Raw genomic sequence first — 15,032 nt, 5'->3', positions numbered from 1 at the left:
AGTTACCTGGTACATGTAGGGAGACATCATTTTTCTTGATCTGAATTAGCTTACACATAAGATCAATCTAAAATGTCTAGAAGTAATAAATCTTAGTGAGAGCTTTATAAATTCTTCAGATTCATAGTTCTAACTTGAGTTTTTAGATGACATCACCTACAGGATATTTAAATACCAGAATAGACATTAGACACTCTGTAAATGTTGCGTGACCATGAGTAACTGCTTCCTTCCTGGCCCCTGAGCTGAGGAGGGAAAAATCAGATCAGGTTTGTTCTAATTCTGCCTTAATACTTTATTTGTTGTTTATTGTTTTTATTTTTGCTTCTGTTTTCAGAGATAGAGTATCTCTCTGTCGCCCAGGCTGGAGTGCAGTGGCATGATCTCAGCTCACTGCAACCTCCACCTCCCGGGTTCAAGAGATTCTCCTCCCTCAACCTCCTGAGTAGCTGGGATTACAGATGCCTGCCACCACACCTGGCTAGTTTTTGTATTTTTAGTAAAGACGGGGTTTCACCATGTTGGCCAGACTGGTCTTGAACTCCTGACCTCAAGTGATCCACCTGCCTCGACCTCTCAAAGTGCTGGGATTACAGACATGAGCCACCACACCCAGCCTAATTCTGCCTTAATACTTAAAATCAAAGCTAGTGGAGTAATTTAAGGAGAGTCTTGCTTAGTTTCTCTAAGTAAAGGGCTACTTTTATTCAGTTTTTTTTCCCTTTAAATGGAAATGGTACATCAGATTGATTATTTTTTTCTTTGCATTGATGTTCTTTGAGTTTGATATTATTTCTTCTGTGGCATCATTAATAATTCCTCCTCCCCTCTCCTCTTTCTCCTCTTTGTACAAAGTGTGGCTGTTACTTCTTGGTCACTTCTCTTTCTTTTTTTTTTTTTTTTTTTTTTTTTTTTTTGAGACGGAGTCTCGCTCTGTCGCCCAGGCTGGAGTGCAGTGGCGCGATCTCGGCTCACTGCAAGCTCCGCCTCCTGGGTTCACGCCATTCTCCTGCCTCAGCCTCTCCGAGTAGCTGGGACTACAGACGCCCGCCACCACGCCCGGCTAATTTTTTGTATTTTTTAGTAGAGACGGGGTTTCACCGTGGTCTCGATCTCCTGACCTCGTGATCCGCCCGCCTCGGCCTCCCAAAGTGCTGGGATTACAAGCGTGAGCCACCGCGCCCGGCCGGTCACTTCTCTTTCTATCCGTGTTTTCTGCCTTGGTGGTTGCATATACTCTCAGGCTTCGTTTTCACCTTTCATCTTGATGTTAATCATTCCCCAGTCTTTCCCTATTCCTTCTTTGACTTCTTGAGACCAGTTCCACTTAAGCTGCCAGCTGGATAACTTCTTCGTTTTCCCTATTGACACATTTAACCAAATACATGTAAAACAGAGTTCATTGTCTTTCTTACTCATGGATTTCTTTTTCTTTCTCATGGATTTCTTTTTTTGCTGATAGTAACACCATCTCATTGGTTTTCCAGACACACAACTCTTGGCTGATTCTGTCAGCTCTTCTTTTACATGAGTTTCTCTCTTTCATCCCTTCCGTTTCTTCTCACTGTGACTGCTGTCTTCTAGCTGAGCCATTTGCTTCCATTGTGCAGCCTCCCAAGCAAGCACAATTTTGCTCAGAGCCTGCGGTTCTCTAGTTCAAGGTATTCAAGCCCTCATATTTGGTTTCAGCCCACTGGTATGTGAGTCCCTTGAGGATGAGGCTCTATCTCTGAGCTGCTCATGTGTGGGCCTCCAACCTGTGGTGGCAAGTTAACTATTTGCTACTTTTCCACAATGAGGTGTGTACAGAAGTTGAGACTAATATTTTAGTAACATATAATGATTTGACATTGCCACAATATCCAGCTGCATTACGAGTTGATTCTTGTTGTACAGGGAATCAACTAGTTTATTTTATTTTATTTATTATTATTATTATTTTTTGAGACGGAATTTCTTGTTGCCCAGACTGGAGTGCAGTGGTGTGATCTCGGCTCACTGCAACCTCCGCTTCCCAGATTTAAGCGATTTTCCTGCCTCAGCCTCCCAAGTAGCTGGGATTACAGGCGCCCATCACCATGACCGGCTAATTTTTTGTATTTTTAGTAGAGACAGGGTTTCACCATGTTGGCCAGGCTGGTCTCGACCTCAAGTGATCCACCTGCTTCGGCCTCCCAAAGTGCTGGGATTACAGCCGTGAGCCACCGCACCTGGCCTCAACTAATTTAGATGTTGTCAAACTTGCACTGTGATGTGAGCTGTGTATGGGTTGTATACTATACATTAGTCTGTCGTGAATTACAACTTTAGAAAATAGGTCTCCTTCACCATAGATAATTTAAACACTGTTTTTATTTATCCTTCAACCCCAGTGTTAGTCCTTAGTAGGTTCAGTCCCTGGTTAATTGCCTCACCCACCTTTGTAGCACAGACCCTCGCATCCTCTGCACTCCTGTAGAAGCTATTCAGGCAGGCACAAAACTTGCCCTGTGCTCTTGTTTGATGCAGAGGCTGTTCTATTGCTTCCTCACACCTGCTTTTCTTCTCCCATGTACACCTGTTCCATTCTGCCTACTCTTGGGAATCAGATGAGTTGCTTCCTTTTCTATAGCCTCTTTTTAAAAAAACTATTCTCTACATTTTATACATCATTCATGGCACTTATCACATACCTGTAGTTCCTGTATTTTATAAAACACATTTGACTCTCCTTACTTAATTGGAAAATCTGTTGAAAAACACCTTGTTTTATCCATCTCTTACTGCAACAAAGCCATAGGTCATCATCATTGTCACCATCACCATAGCCCTTCACAGGCTGGAGTGCAGTGGCACAAGCGCAGCTCATTAGAGCCTTGATCTCCTGGACTTAAGTGATCCCCCTACCTCAGCCTCCTGTGTAGCTGGGATGACAAGTACACACTACCACACTTGGCTAATTTTTAAATTTTTTGGAGAGTTGGGGCCTCAGTTTGTTGCCTAGGCTGGCTCAAACTCCTGGGCTCAAGCTGTTCGCCTGCCTCAGCCTCCCCAAGTGCTGAGAATTACAGACATGAGTCACCACGCCTGGCCAGAAGGGAATTTTCGTCATATTTTGCCTCTTAAAAAGTTTGTCTGGGCCAGGTGCAGTGGCTCCTGCCTGTAATCTCAGCACTTTGGGAGGCCGAGGCGGGTGGATCACCTGAGGTCAAGAGTTCAAGACCAGCCTGGCCAACATGGCAAAACCCCGCCTCTGCTAAAAATGCAAAAATTAGCTGGCCGTGGTGGCATGTGCCTGTAGTCCCAACTACTCGGGAGGCTAAGGCAGGAGACTTGTTTGAACCTGGGAGGCGGAGGTTGCAGTGGGCCAAGATCGTGCCACTGCACTCCAGCCTGGGTGACAGAGTGAGACTTTGCCTTAAAATAATAAATAAATAAATAAATAAAAAGTTTGTCCTAGTTACATCATGGTGACTGTGGTCAACAATATATTGTATTTGTTTGTATTCTTGTTTTTTTCTTCTTCTTTTTCTTTTTTTTTTTTTTTTTTTGAGACAGGGTCTCACTTTGTTACCCAAGCTGGAATGCAGTGGTGCAATCACAGTTCGCTGCAGCCTCAAACTCCTGGATTCGAGTGATCTTCCTGCCTCAGCCTCTCAAATAGCTGGGAGCATAGGCATGTGCCACCATGGCTGGCTAATTTTTTATTTTTTGTAGAGATGGGGTCTTGCTCTCTTGCCCAGTGTGGTCTCAAACGAACCTTCTACTTCAGCCTCCCAAAGTGGTAGGATTACAGAGTTTGAGCTACCACACCCTGCCATAATATATTGTATTCTTGAACAATGCTAAGAGAGTGGATGTAAAGTATTTTCACCACAAAAGTAATAACTATGTGAGGTAGTGCACGTGAACTAACTAGAATTAGTCATTTCACAGTATACATATATTTCAAAAGTCATGCTGTACACAATAAATATGTACAGTTTTATCTGTCAAATAAATAATAAAACGGTTTATCCTAAGTAGCTGAATTACTGAGTGAACCTGAAAACTTGGTATTTCAGTCATGGTGAGAGTTAACAACTTAAGCCAAATGTTAACTTTCTTTTTCGTTACATTAACTTTGCTTTTGTTACAGATTTTTTTGTCTCGTTATTAAATCAACGCTTATTATTTTAGTATTAATACAATTTCATTGTATTGAATGAAATTGTGTGTCGGTCTTTCAAGTGAAGATGATAAAGCCATTATGAAGGTTATTCGAAGTGTAGATTGGGAGGAAGATGGGACATTTGTTCCATTCCTGCAGTCTGTTGTACTCAAGATGAGATGTTTTTTCGTTTTTATTCTGTTTACACATTCTAGTAATCTAGTGAGCATTTGGAAATAGGCAGATTGCTGGGTCAAGGCCAGTTTTTAAATCTTACAGCCTGGAATAAAAAAAGAGAAGGAGCCAAAAAAACATCCTCTTAGAGCCATTGGAAAAGGCCATATGCTGTGCTTGCGTGTTGACAAATCCCAGCTCTTTGCTGGAACTCATCCTTGTGTTTCAGTGGCTTTAGGATATTATTCTTAATTCATTTTCCTTAAGTTTATTTTATTTTTTTAAAGGACAGAAATTCACTACAGAGAAACTAGCTTTTTCCTGTACTCTAGACTTATATTAATACTCCTTTTTTCTTTTTCTTTTTTTTTTTTTTTGAGACAGAGTCTTGCTCTGTCGCCCAGGCTACAGTGCAATGGCGTGATCTTGGCTCACCACAACCTCCGCCTCCTGGGTTTAAGCAATTCTCCTGCCTCAGCTTCCTGAGTAGCTGGGATTACAGGCGTGTACCACCATGCCCAGCTAAGTTTTTGTATTTTTTTTTTAGTAGAGACGGGGTTTCACCATGCTGGCCAGGCTGGTCTCAAACTCCTGACATCATGAACCACCCACCTTGGCCTCCCAAAGTCCTGGGATTACAGGCGTGAGCCACCGCACCCATCCTATATTAATACTCTTCTAAACAAGTGCATCATCTCAGCACTTTACAGGCTTTGTAATGGAAAGTAGATGGTTTTTGTTGTTTGTTTTTAAAGGAGTTAGACATAGCCTAACAGACTGGAAATTGACATTTCCATCTATTTTTCTCCCTTTTGAAGCTAAATATGTCTTTGTTATTTTGCTTCCTAGTCCCCATTACTACTTATTTTCTGATAGTTCATCCACAGCAACTTCAGTCAGTTAGCTCACTAGTTCTTATGGGTAGAGATTCTGCCAGTTTTCTCCTGTGCCTTGCTTCATCGCAGAGGTGTTGGTTCCCATTTTTGTCCAGCATTCTAAGATTTCTCAATGGATCCTAGATGCCAGATTTCAGTATTTTCTGCACTTCACTCTGTCAAGCAGTATTTTATAGACAGAGATAGTTTTGGTGGTTCATCCTGGTCCTGAGCAATTGGGACCCATGTGCTTGCATTCCCATCTCTGGTGCTCCCATTCAGTGGGCAACTCTTATTTGTTATGTGACTTCCATCCATTACTGTTTTTCCGCCTCACCCTTTAATTCCATGCTACCCATCCGCCTGTTCATGCATCCTCTCTCCTTCATTAAATATTCATTGTAGTTGTGATGTGCGTAACAGTTGTTCTGAGTTTTGTTTCTTATGTTCTTTTCGGTATGGTGTAGATAGTTTCACAGTTCCTTGGATGCCAGTTCCCAGTTCTTTGGAAGTCAATGCTTAAGTGGAATTTCTTTCCCTCTTGAAGTGAATTAAGGTAAAGTCAATGTGCTTATTCCTCTCCCAGCTGTAGTGGTATCACTTGTGTTTCAGAATATATTGTGAAAGTTAAAACCTCCTGAAATTGTAGCTAAAAATAGATACTCTGGCTAGTTAAGAAAGGCCGGATGCTGAGATTCCAAAAATCATGGAGAACTATATTACAGAGAGAATTGAGTTCTTTCTCGCTATTTCTCATATTAGGGTGTGCCCATTTACTTATAGCATTGCAGTTAATTATAGTCTCTATTTATGTTCTTTGCCCTCAAGGTTGAACGTAATTAGGAAGGTGATAGCAGATGAAGTGGACTTTCTACAGCATGTTACTCAGCTTGACTTACGAGACAATAAGCTTGGTGATCTAGATGCCATGATTTTCAACAACATTGAAGTTTTACACTGTGAAAGGAATCAACTGGTCACATTAGACATCTGTGGCTATTTCCTAAAAGCACTCTATGCCTCTTCTAATGGTATGTATCATAGGCCACATCAAAGTTGCTCTTTTTTTTTTTTTTTTTTTTTTTGAGACGGAGTCTTTCTCTGTCCCCCAGGCTGGAGTGCAGTGGCGCGATCTCGGCTCACCGCAACCTCCACCTCCTGGGTTCACGCCATTCTCCTGCCTCAGCCTCCCAAGTAGCTGGGACTACAGGCGCCCGCCAATGCGCCTGGCTAATTTTTTGTATTTTTAGTAGAGACGGGGTTTCACCGTGTTAGCCAGGATGGTCTCTATCTCCTGACCTCGTGATCCGCCCGCCTCGGCCTCCCAAAGTGCTGGGATTACAGGCTTGAGCCACCGCGCCCAGCCCAGAGTTGCTCTTTTGGTTCCAAGAATTTACCCAGCATCATTATTTCTGCCTCTGATTGTTCTTTGCTCAAGTAGTTAGTAAAATAGCTCAAATTTTGCTAAAATAAAAGTCACAAAAGAAAAATGTTGACTTACTGTTCAAAGGAATCAAAAAGGAAAATTTTATTGTCCCTAATTTTTTTCTCGTATTGTGATTTGGATAAGTTACTCCCACTTTTGATTTGATTTTTCTGCTTAAAGGAAGAGAGAAAAGTGAACTATTTCTTGGGCTACATTACTAAGATCTAGAGATCTTTACTACTTTATTACTAAATCTGGAACCTTTATTTAATACTGGAGAATGAAAGGAAGTTTTATTTTGACTCCATTCAGGATCTCCAGTTTCATGTTTGACTAACAAAGAACTCACCTTAATATAAACCAGAATGTTAGCTGGGCGTGGTGGTGCTTGCCTGTAGTCCCAGCTACTTGGGAATAGGAAGCTGAGGCAGGAGGATTGCTGGAGCCCAGGAGGTGGAGGCCGCAGTGGTCTGAGATCACACTACTGCACTCCAGCCTGGTTGACAGAGTGAGACCCTGTCTCAAAAAAAAAAAAAAAAGATAATTAAAAAAAGATAAACCAGAATGATATACCCACAAGGACACCATAAAGCAAGAGTCTTAATCATTTAATAATATTTCTTTCTAAGAATCTGAAAATCAGGGCAGTTCCAAAAAAGAAAAAGTAATATGGGCGTATGTTTGCTAAGATGAAGGTTTCCATTCCCTACAGTCAGTAAACTAAATGAAAACAAGTGTTCACTACTGCAAATTGAATATATGTTTATCATGCACTTGTTTTATGCATAGTACAGCTCATGAGCTCTGAAAGATGAAGGATTTTTCAAATGTGATTACTGTTATCTCAGAAAAACAAGCCAAGCCTCAAATAGGTATATTTTGTAGTGTAATCAGTTTGGCTAAGCACTGAAGGGTTATAGGATTTAGATAACCAGTGGGAATGAAGTAGGAAGAAAGAATCTGAATGTGGCTTGTTCAACAGTTGGGAGAAGATAGGGAATTCTGAACCCATAGAAGTAATTAGGGGATGCATGCTTTTGTCAGATGGTCAAGCGTTGGCCTTAGCATAGTAAGCGATAGAGAACCAGTAGAGACTCTGAAGTGGAGGAGACATGATGAAAGTGATGCTTTAAGGTGGTTAATGTGAAAATAGTGTGTTCAGAATGCATTTATAGGAGAAGGTTTGAGGGTAATCCACTACTCCACTAATCCAGGTTATTGTGATGGGCTTCATGTGGGTTAATGGGAACTTGTAGTCAAGATTACATACGTTGATTTGAGACTTACCTGCTCAGAGGTGATACCTGAAACCACGGAAGTAAGGTAACTGGAAGAGAAGAGACTGCTAGTACCAAAGGTCCACTTACAAGCCCCTCACACTTAGCTGGAGCCAGACTGGGCAACCAGATAGGAGCTGCACCTGTGAATTACTTGGTAATTGTTTAGAGAAGCAGAAGGACATTTTACAAACTACTCTGTCCAAGAAACACAGTTACAGGGGACAGTGGTGTCATATTTCATAAAATGTTGAGGAAGTGTTTCAGATTTAAGTAAAAAAAGTCATTTGTGACCCACTGGAGTGCTGTTTCAGTAAGGTGATGAGGGCAAAAGACAAGAAGCATTATTTGGTTTTATGGAAGGACCCTTGGGTTTTAAAAGGATGGTACTCATGTGGTTAATCTTTCAGATGTAATACAGCCTGCATAACAATAAGAGCAACAGTAAATGGATAGCAAAGAGGTAGGAAATTAGAATGCATGATGTATTTCAATCTCTGAAGAAGATCTTGTGATTAAAAGTTCTGTTTTACTTTCCTGCACTTTCAAAGTTAAACAAATGATGTATTGTACTTCCTAAACTAAACAAACAATAGAGAATAAAGCACAGTAATGATGTTCCATATACAAAAAGAGTCTCTATGTCATTTGGATAGTAATGTCTTTGTGGGTTTTTTTTTTCTTCCTAGAACTTGTTCAACTTGATGTTTATCCAGTTCCAAATTATCTGTCCTACATGGATGTTTCAAGGTAAGAAGTCAAGTCTTAGAGCCCTCTAGAGTCTACTAGAAAATTATTTAGCAATTCTGTCTGAGCTTATGTATGAGTACTTTTTAATATTTTGAAGATAAATGCTAAAAAATAAATGATTTTTACTTTATTCTCTAAAATTATGTATATTTGTTGATTAAAATACATTTGTAGTTCAAAGCAGAGCATCAAAGTGTCAGTGTGCACACCAATTGGAACAATACATTTGGACTTGAAAGGTGAGTGAGTTGAGGGCTATATGGCTTAAAGCTCTAATAACTCTTCATTATATGAATCATATTTTTGTGTCTTTCCCTGAAGTAATTTTAATTTTATTTTTTATTTTCAAAAATTTTTTTTCAAACTCTGCCAAGTCTTAGGATGATTTAATTTTGTAAGTGCTTTATTTCTTTTGATTTCTTTCTGCCCTTGTTTAGACATGTATCTCTTCACTAAGAATTCTTAGGAAATAGTGACAAAGCCTATCAAAATAGAAATTCTATACAACCTGCTTGGTTTTCTTAGCTCCTTTTTGAATATTCTAACCATTTTACCTTTTATGGTAATTTGCTTCTGCAGTGTATTATATTTATTGCAGTTCCCACAAATATTATAGTAGACGTTTTCTTGAAGGCACAAAGGCTTGACAGTGTCTACAGTATGTATACCAAGTAAACTTAAAAATTTTTAACAATGAATTTTAAAATTGCAACTCATTTTGAAGGTAATTCCAAAGGAGATCCACAAAAATGTTCTAAACATAGAGAGTTTGTGGCCCACTCAAGGTGACAACTGTTAACTCATTTCAGGGCTTAAATTCTGGTGTGTTAATTAACAGTCAGCATGCTTTTTAATCACAACTATTGTATGATTTGTCTTGTACAGAATTTTGCATTTTGTCTTGAGATTACACAGGCTTAGCTATTTTGATAATATATTCAATCATAATTATGCAAGATGTGTCAGTATTTAGCTATTGGGAAAATATTACAGTTAAATTTTTATTATAAATATATAATTATAAAATCATAAAACTCTTTGAGTAGTGCTTCATGCATTTCCTACTACCTATCAGACAATTTTATTTAACTTAAATCAGACATTACCTAATTAGTTTTCTTTCCCCACCCACTCCTCCCACCCCCCAGCAACCCCAAATGTTATTTTCACATTTTGAATAAGAGCAGTATAGGAAGAGTATAGGAATGGGATTTGCGTACATGGGTGCATATAAATATCTTGAACAGTTCTTTTCTTTTTTTTTTTTTTTTGAGATGGAGTCTCGCTCTGTTGCCCAGGCTGGAGTGCAGTGGTGCAATCTTGGGTCACTGCAACCACCACCATGCCTGGCTAATTTTCTTGTATTTTTGTAGAGATGGGGTTTCACCATGTTGGCCAGGCTGGTCTGGAACTCCTGACCTCAAGTGATCCACCCGCCTTGGCCTCCCAAAGGGCTGGGATTATAGGCATGAGCCACCATTCCCAGCCCAGATATATTTTCGAGAATTAGTCATAGAGTTAAACTACTTTTTAAAGACAGTGTAATCAGCAAATGGTAGCCGTTGAAACCCCTAAGTGAGACTGAATTGGAAACTCTTATGTCATGCTCGTCTCTGAATTCTGCCTCTTAAATGATATTCATCTTCCTGTGGCCACTCTCATGCCCAGAATCTTCACTGTAACACACTATCTCATCCACCTTCCATGCTGTCACCTATCACAGTGTTTACTAGGTCAGGTTCCTCCATACAAAGTTCTGAGTTATTTTATCACTTACAGAAGTTTTAATTTTTATATGTTGGGGTTGTTTTTACTAAGGAATACTTTCAATCCCCTATCCTGTTGAGATGTTTTAGATATTAACAATTAAAAAAAAATGAGCATGTCAATGTTTAGGGCTTCAAATCCAGAACTGTATGTGCCTATACAGACACTAAGCAGAAAATAATTCCTTCTATTTCTGTATTTTAATTGAGGAGTAGACATAACTGCAAAATTAACATAAATAGTGCATAATTCCACCACCCTAACATTAAAATTATTTTTCCTTTTGGTGTAATATCTTATAATTCTTATCCCAAGCATCATGTTTTCACAGAATTACTCATCTGTGTATAAAGAATTGTAGTCATAATGTACAGACTGTTTGAAATTCTTTGTACCTGATCATTTTATATATTTTAAAAAGAAAGTAAAAAGCTAACCAGTGTGACTAGGGACACATTCAAATAGAGTAGTTTATCTAAGTAATGATCAATTCATTTAATAGTTAAAGACACCATTAGTTTAGTTCTCTCTCTCTCTCTCTCTCTTTTTTTTTGGAGACAGAGTTTCGCTCTTGTTGCCCAGTCTGGAGTGCAATGGTGTGATCTTGGCTCACTGCAACCTTCACCTCCCAGGTTCAAACGATTCTCGTGCCTCAGCCTCCTGAGTAGCTGGGATTATAGGCATGTGCCACTACACCCGGCTAATTTTTGTATTTTTTTAGTAGAGACAGGGTTTCACCATGTTAGTCAGGCTTGTGTCAAACTCCTGACCTCTGGTGATCTGCGGCCTCGGCCTCTCAAAGTGCCAGGATTACAGGCATGAGCTACCACGCCAGGCCTAGTTCTCTTTTTTATAGTAACTGTAATTACCATCTAGTGCAAAAGTAAATGTTTTAAAATAATTAATTCTGAGTCTTAACTGTCAGTGAACTTTTCACTGCCACCATTTTAAAACTGTTTCTCTCCCTTCCCATATATCCATGGCTGTGTTTACATGATGACAGCTGGAGTTGGGAAATATTGTAATATTAAGGGTGAAAATACAAATTTGAAAATAAAACTATGATATGCCATTGACTTTGTGTGTTTTCATGTTCAATATAACACATATTCTCCCTGAACTTGGCATAGGTCTATAGACCCTTTAGGAAAGTAAATTTGGAGCTAGACTGTTTTTTTAGACTTTAGAGATGATACAGACTATGTAACTATGTCCTTCCTTCTTTTTTTTTTTTTTTTTTTTTTTTTTGAGATGGAGTCTCGCTCTGTCGCCCAGGCTGGAGTGCAGTGGCGCAATCTCGGCTCACTGCAAGCTCCGCCTCCCGGGTTCACGCCATTCTCCTGCCTCAGCCTCTCCGAGTAGCTGGGACTACAGGCGCCCGCCACCACGCCCGGCTAACTTTTTTTTGTATTTTTAGTAGAGACGGGGTTTCACCGTGGTCTCGATCTCCTGACCTCGTGATCCGCCCGCCTCGGCCTCCCAAAGTGCTGGGATTACAAGCGTGAGCCACCGCGCCCGGCCATCCTTCCTTCTTTTTAAAAAATTTAACCTAAAAATAGGGTCTCGCGCTGTCGCCCAGGTTGGAGTGCAGTGATGAGATCATAGCTCACTTGTAAACCTCGAAATCCTCTACTCCAGCAGTCCTTCCACTGTACCCTTTTGAGTAGCTGGGACTATAGGTGCATGCCACCATGAGCAACTAATTTTTTATGTTTTGTAGAAATGGGGTCTCGCCATGTTGCCCAGGCTGATCTTGAACTCGGGCACAAGTGATCCTCCCATAGGCGTGAGCCACTGTGCTCTGCCTCTTCCTTACTTTTTCTTTATTTCTTCTCCCTATCACAATTCATCTTGCTTCTAGAGAAAAGCGAATCCACATATTCTTTCGATTTATGCCCTCGATACTTTGGTATTTCGTTTGAGGTTTTATTTATTCTTTGTAATTAATTTGAGTTTAGAACCACATTTGAGGACAAATTCAACCAATTACTTTTATGTTCTTGCATTTAGGAACCGCTTAGAAAATGTGCCTGAGTGGGTATGTGAAAGTCGAAAGCTAGAAGTTTTGGATATTGGCCATAATCAAATATGTGAACTTCCTGCCCGGTGAGTATTACAGATCAAATGAGAGGATCTCACAATAGATGAGCAACTTAAAAAATTGCTGATTCAGTGTTTAACTTGGTATCATAAGCCTAAAAGAGTTTGCTTTAAAAACTAATATGGTGTCTTTTACCCCATGTGGTGTCTTCAAGTTACAAACTTTCTTCATGCAGTGCAGTGAGGAGTAGAGTGAGGCTTTGACTCTCAGCTAGACTTTTCAAAACCATGCAGGCAGTGGTGCTTGGTGGAAATTTTTAAGTAAGCCAAAAACAATCTTTGAAGCAAACAATATGATTGGCCCACTTCTGGGATCTTAAGTCTTTCAGAATCTTCCACCTCTGTTCATTGACTAAACATGTCTACTTTAACCATAAATACCTTTTGTTCTCCCTAGACTTTAACTTTGAGGGGGAAAAAAGATGGTTAGGTCATAAAACCTAGAAAGAGCAAACTAGATTCTCTTTTTCTTGTTGTGAAATTTGGGAGTAGAAAGTTCAAGAACTTCTCTTTCCTTCTCTCTCTTAAATATGTTCTTATTTTTATTTTATAGTTTTCACTTTAATGGCAAGATTTGCAAAACAGCCACGTGATGACTTCTATTGTCTGTAAATATAGACAGATATTTTCAAGTTGACTAATCATGGTCCCAAATATTAGTGGACTTTTAGTGACTAGCCATACCATTAGTAAACAAGAGTCTATCCAGTGCTGTCCTGTAGAACTTTCTGTGATGATTTAAATGCTCTGTATCTGTGCTGGCCAGTATGGTATCCACTGGACATCTGTGGCTATTGAGCACTTGCAATGTGGCTAATGTGACTGAGGAACTGAATTTTGTGTATTCATTAATTCCAGTTAACAAATTCATATAGTTACTTGTGGCTGCCTCAACCCAGGTCTTATTATTTCCACCATTCTCAGCCAGTCACTGAACAGAGGAAGTCAGTTATTTTTAGCTATGTGTAGTCAAAAACATCAGTGAAAATATTATTGAAGTATGTCACCATTTTGGAGTAAACTTTTACTTTAGCGCACAATCTTTAAAGGTATGTGATCACCATTCCTGTTTCCTTACCCAGAAGATATACTTGCTTGGTAAGCCTAGTAAACATGTTAGAGTTGAGCTGTCCAGTATGGTAGCCCCCAGCCAGCCATTAGCCAAGTGACTGTTGAGCACCTGAAATGTGACTAGTCCTAATTGAGAAGTGCTATAAGTGTAAAATATACATGGAATATAAAATATTAATAATAGCATACATTAATTACATGTTGTTAGTATTTGGAGTATATTCTGGGTTAAATGAAATAGTACTCTGAGAGTTCATTTACTTGTTCTTTTATTCTTTCTTTTAGTGTGGCTACTAGATAATTTAAAATTACCACTGTGTTAGAATGTAGCTCTTATTAAAGAAATCTGAGTTATATTTTCATCCCTGAAAAGCTCTGTTAATTTCATTATGTTCTGCAGCAATACATTTTACCTGTAAATATGATCCATTTGAAAGTGCTTTCTGCCCTAGAATATTATGTTGACTGAGCATTTAGGTGACCCATTGCAGCCATCCCATTAACAAGAGGGTGTGTGTGTGTGTGTGTGTGTGTGTGTGTGTGTGTGTGTGTGTCCATCCATCCATCCATGCATGACCCTTTTAGTAGAGGAACAGGAAAAATGAAAACAGTAGGGAAAAAAATAATTCGTTGAAAAAAATTTTTTACCTTATCTTTTCTTCTATTTTCTTTCTATTCTTTTTTTTTTTTTTTTTTTTTTGAGACAGAGTCTCGCTCTGTTGCCCAGGCTGCAATGCAGTGGTGCGATCTTGGCTCACTGCAACCTCTGCCTCCCGGGTTCCAGCAATTCTTGTGCCTCAGCCTCCCGAGTAGCTAGGACTGCAGGCACGCACCACCATGCCCGGCTAATTTTTGTATTTTTAGTAGAGACGGAGTTTCCCTATGTTGACCAGGCTGTTCTTGAACTCCTGACCTCAGGTGATCCACCTGCCTTGGCCTCCCAAAGTGCTGGGATTATAGCCATGAGCCACTACACCTAGCCTTTTCTATTTTCTCTGTTCTCTTTCCCCCTTCCACCCCTCAATCCCACAGATAGCAGATTGGCATCCAAGTTCTCTGTTTTGCTGAAGGCTACAAATATATATTTTATATTTTTATATATTATACATTAACATATTATATGTTTATATTTTATATATATATAAACAAACAAATGCAAGATAACTGACATTTTATCCAATTTTCCCCCCAAATTCGTTGATCTTTAATTTGTTCTGTATCAGAACAGGCTTTTTGAGAATCTAAACAAATGCTTATTCAGTGCAAATCCCAAATGCTCTATTGTTAAAGAATTTAAACAGTATTCTTGTGTGTGTGTGTGTGTGTGTGTGTGTGTTTTAACACGTGGGACAAAAAGAGTATGCGTTGTTTTTCTGTTTATAGTGTTGTTCAGTTGCAAACTCTGTATGAGCCCTGTTGTTGATGTAATAGGCAAGGCTGGGCACTGTGGCTCTTGCCTGTAG

At 39.5% G+C, this 15,032-nt stretch overlaps 1 protein-coding gene across 1 annotated transcript in view; it reads left to right on the top strand.

Annotated features, from left to right (window-relative positions):
* Positions 1–15,032, top strand: part of PHLPP1 (PH domain and leucine rich repeat protein phosphatase 1) — a 262,022-nt gene that overhangs the window by 182,421 nt on the left and 64,569 nt on the right. The window contains exons 7-9 of the mRNA XM_055297160.2: positions 6,007–6,209; positions 8,571–8,631; positions 12,409–12,504. Coding sequence (XP_055153135.2) covers positions 6,007–6,209; positions 8,571–8,631; positions 12,409–12,504 — 360 coding nt within the window. The remainder of the gene's footprint in view (positions 1–6,006; positions 6,210–8,570; positions 8,632–12,408; positions 12,505–15,032) is intronic.

Source organism: Symphalangus syndactylus, chromosome 1 (genome assembly GCF_028878055.3).
Source record: "Symphalangus syndactylus isolate Jambi chromosome 1, NHGRI_mSymSyn1-v2.1_pri, whole genome shotgun sequence".
NCBI lineage: Eukaryota > Metazoa > Chordata > Mammalia > Primates > Hylobatidae > Symphalangus > Symphalangus syndactylus.
Note: the sequence above shows the minus strand (reverse complement) of the source record. Positions and strands in the feature narration are given on the sequence as shown.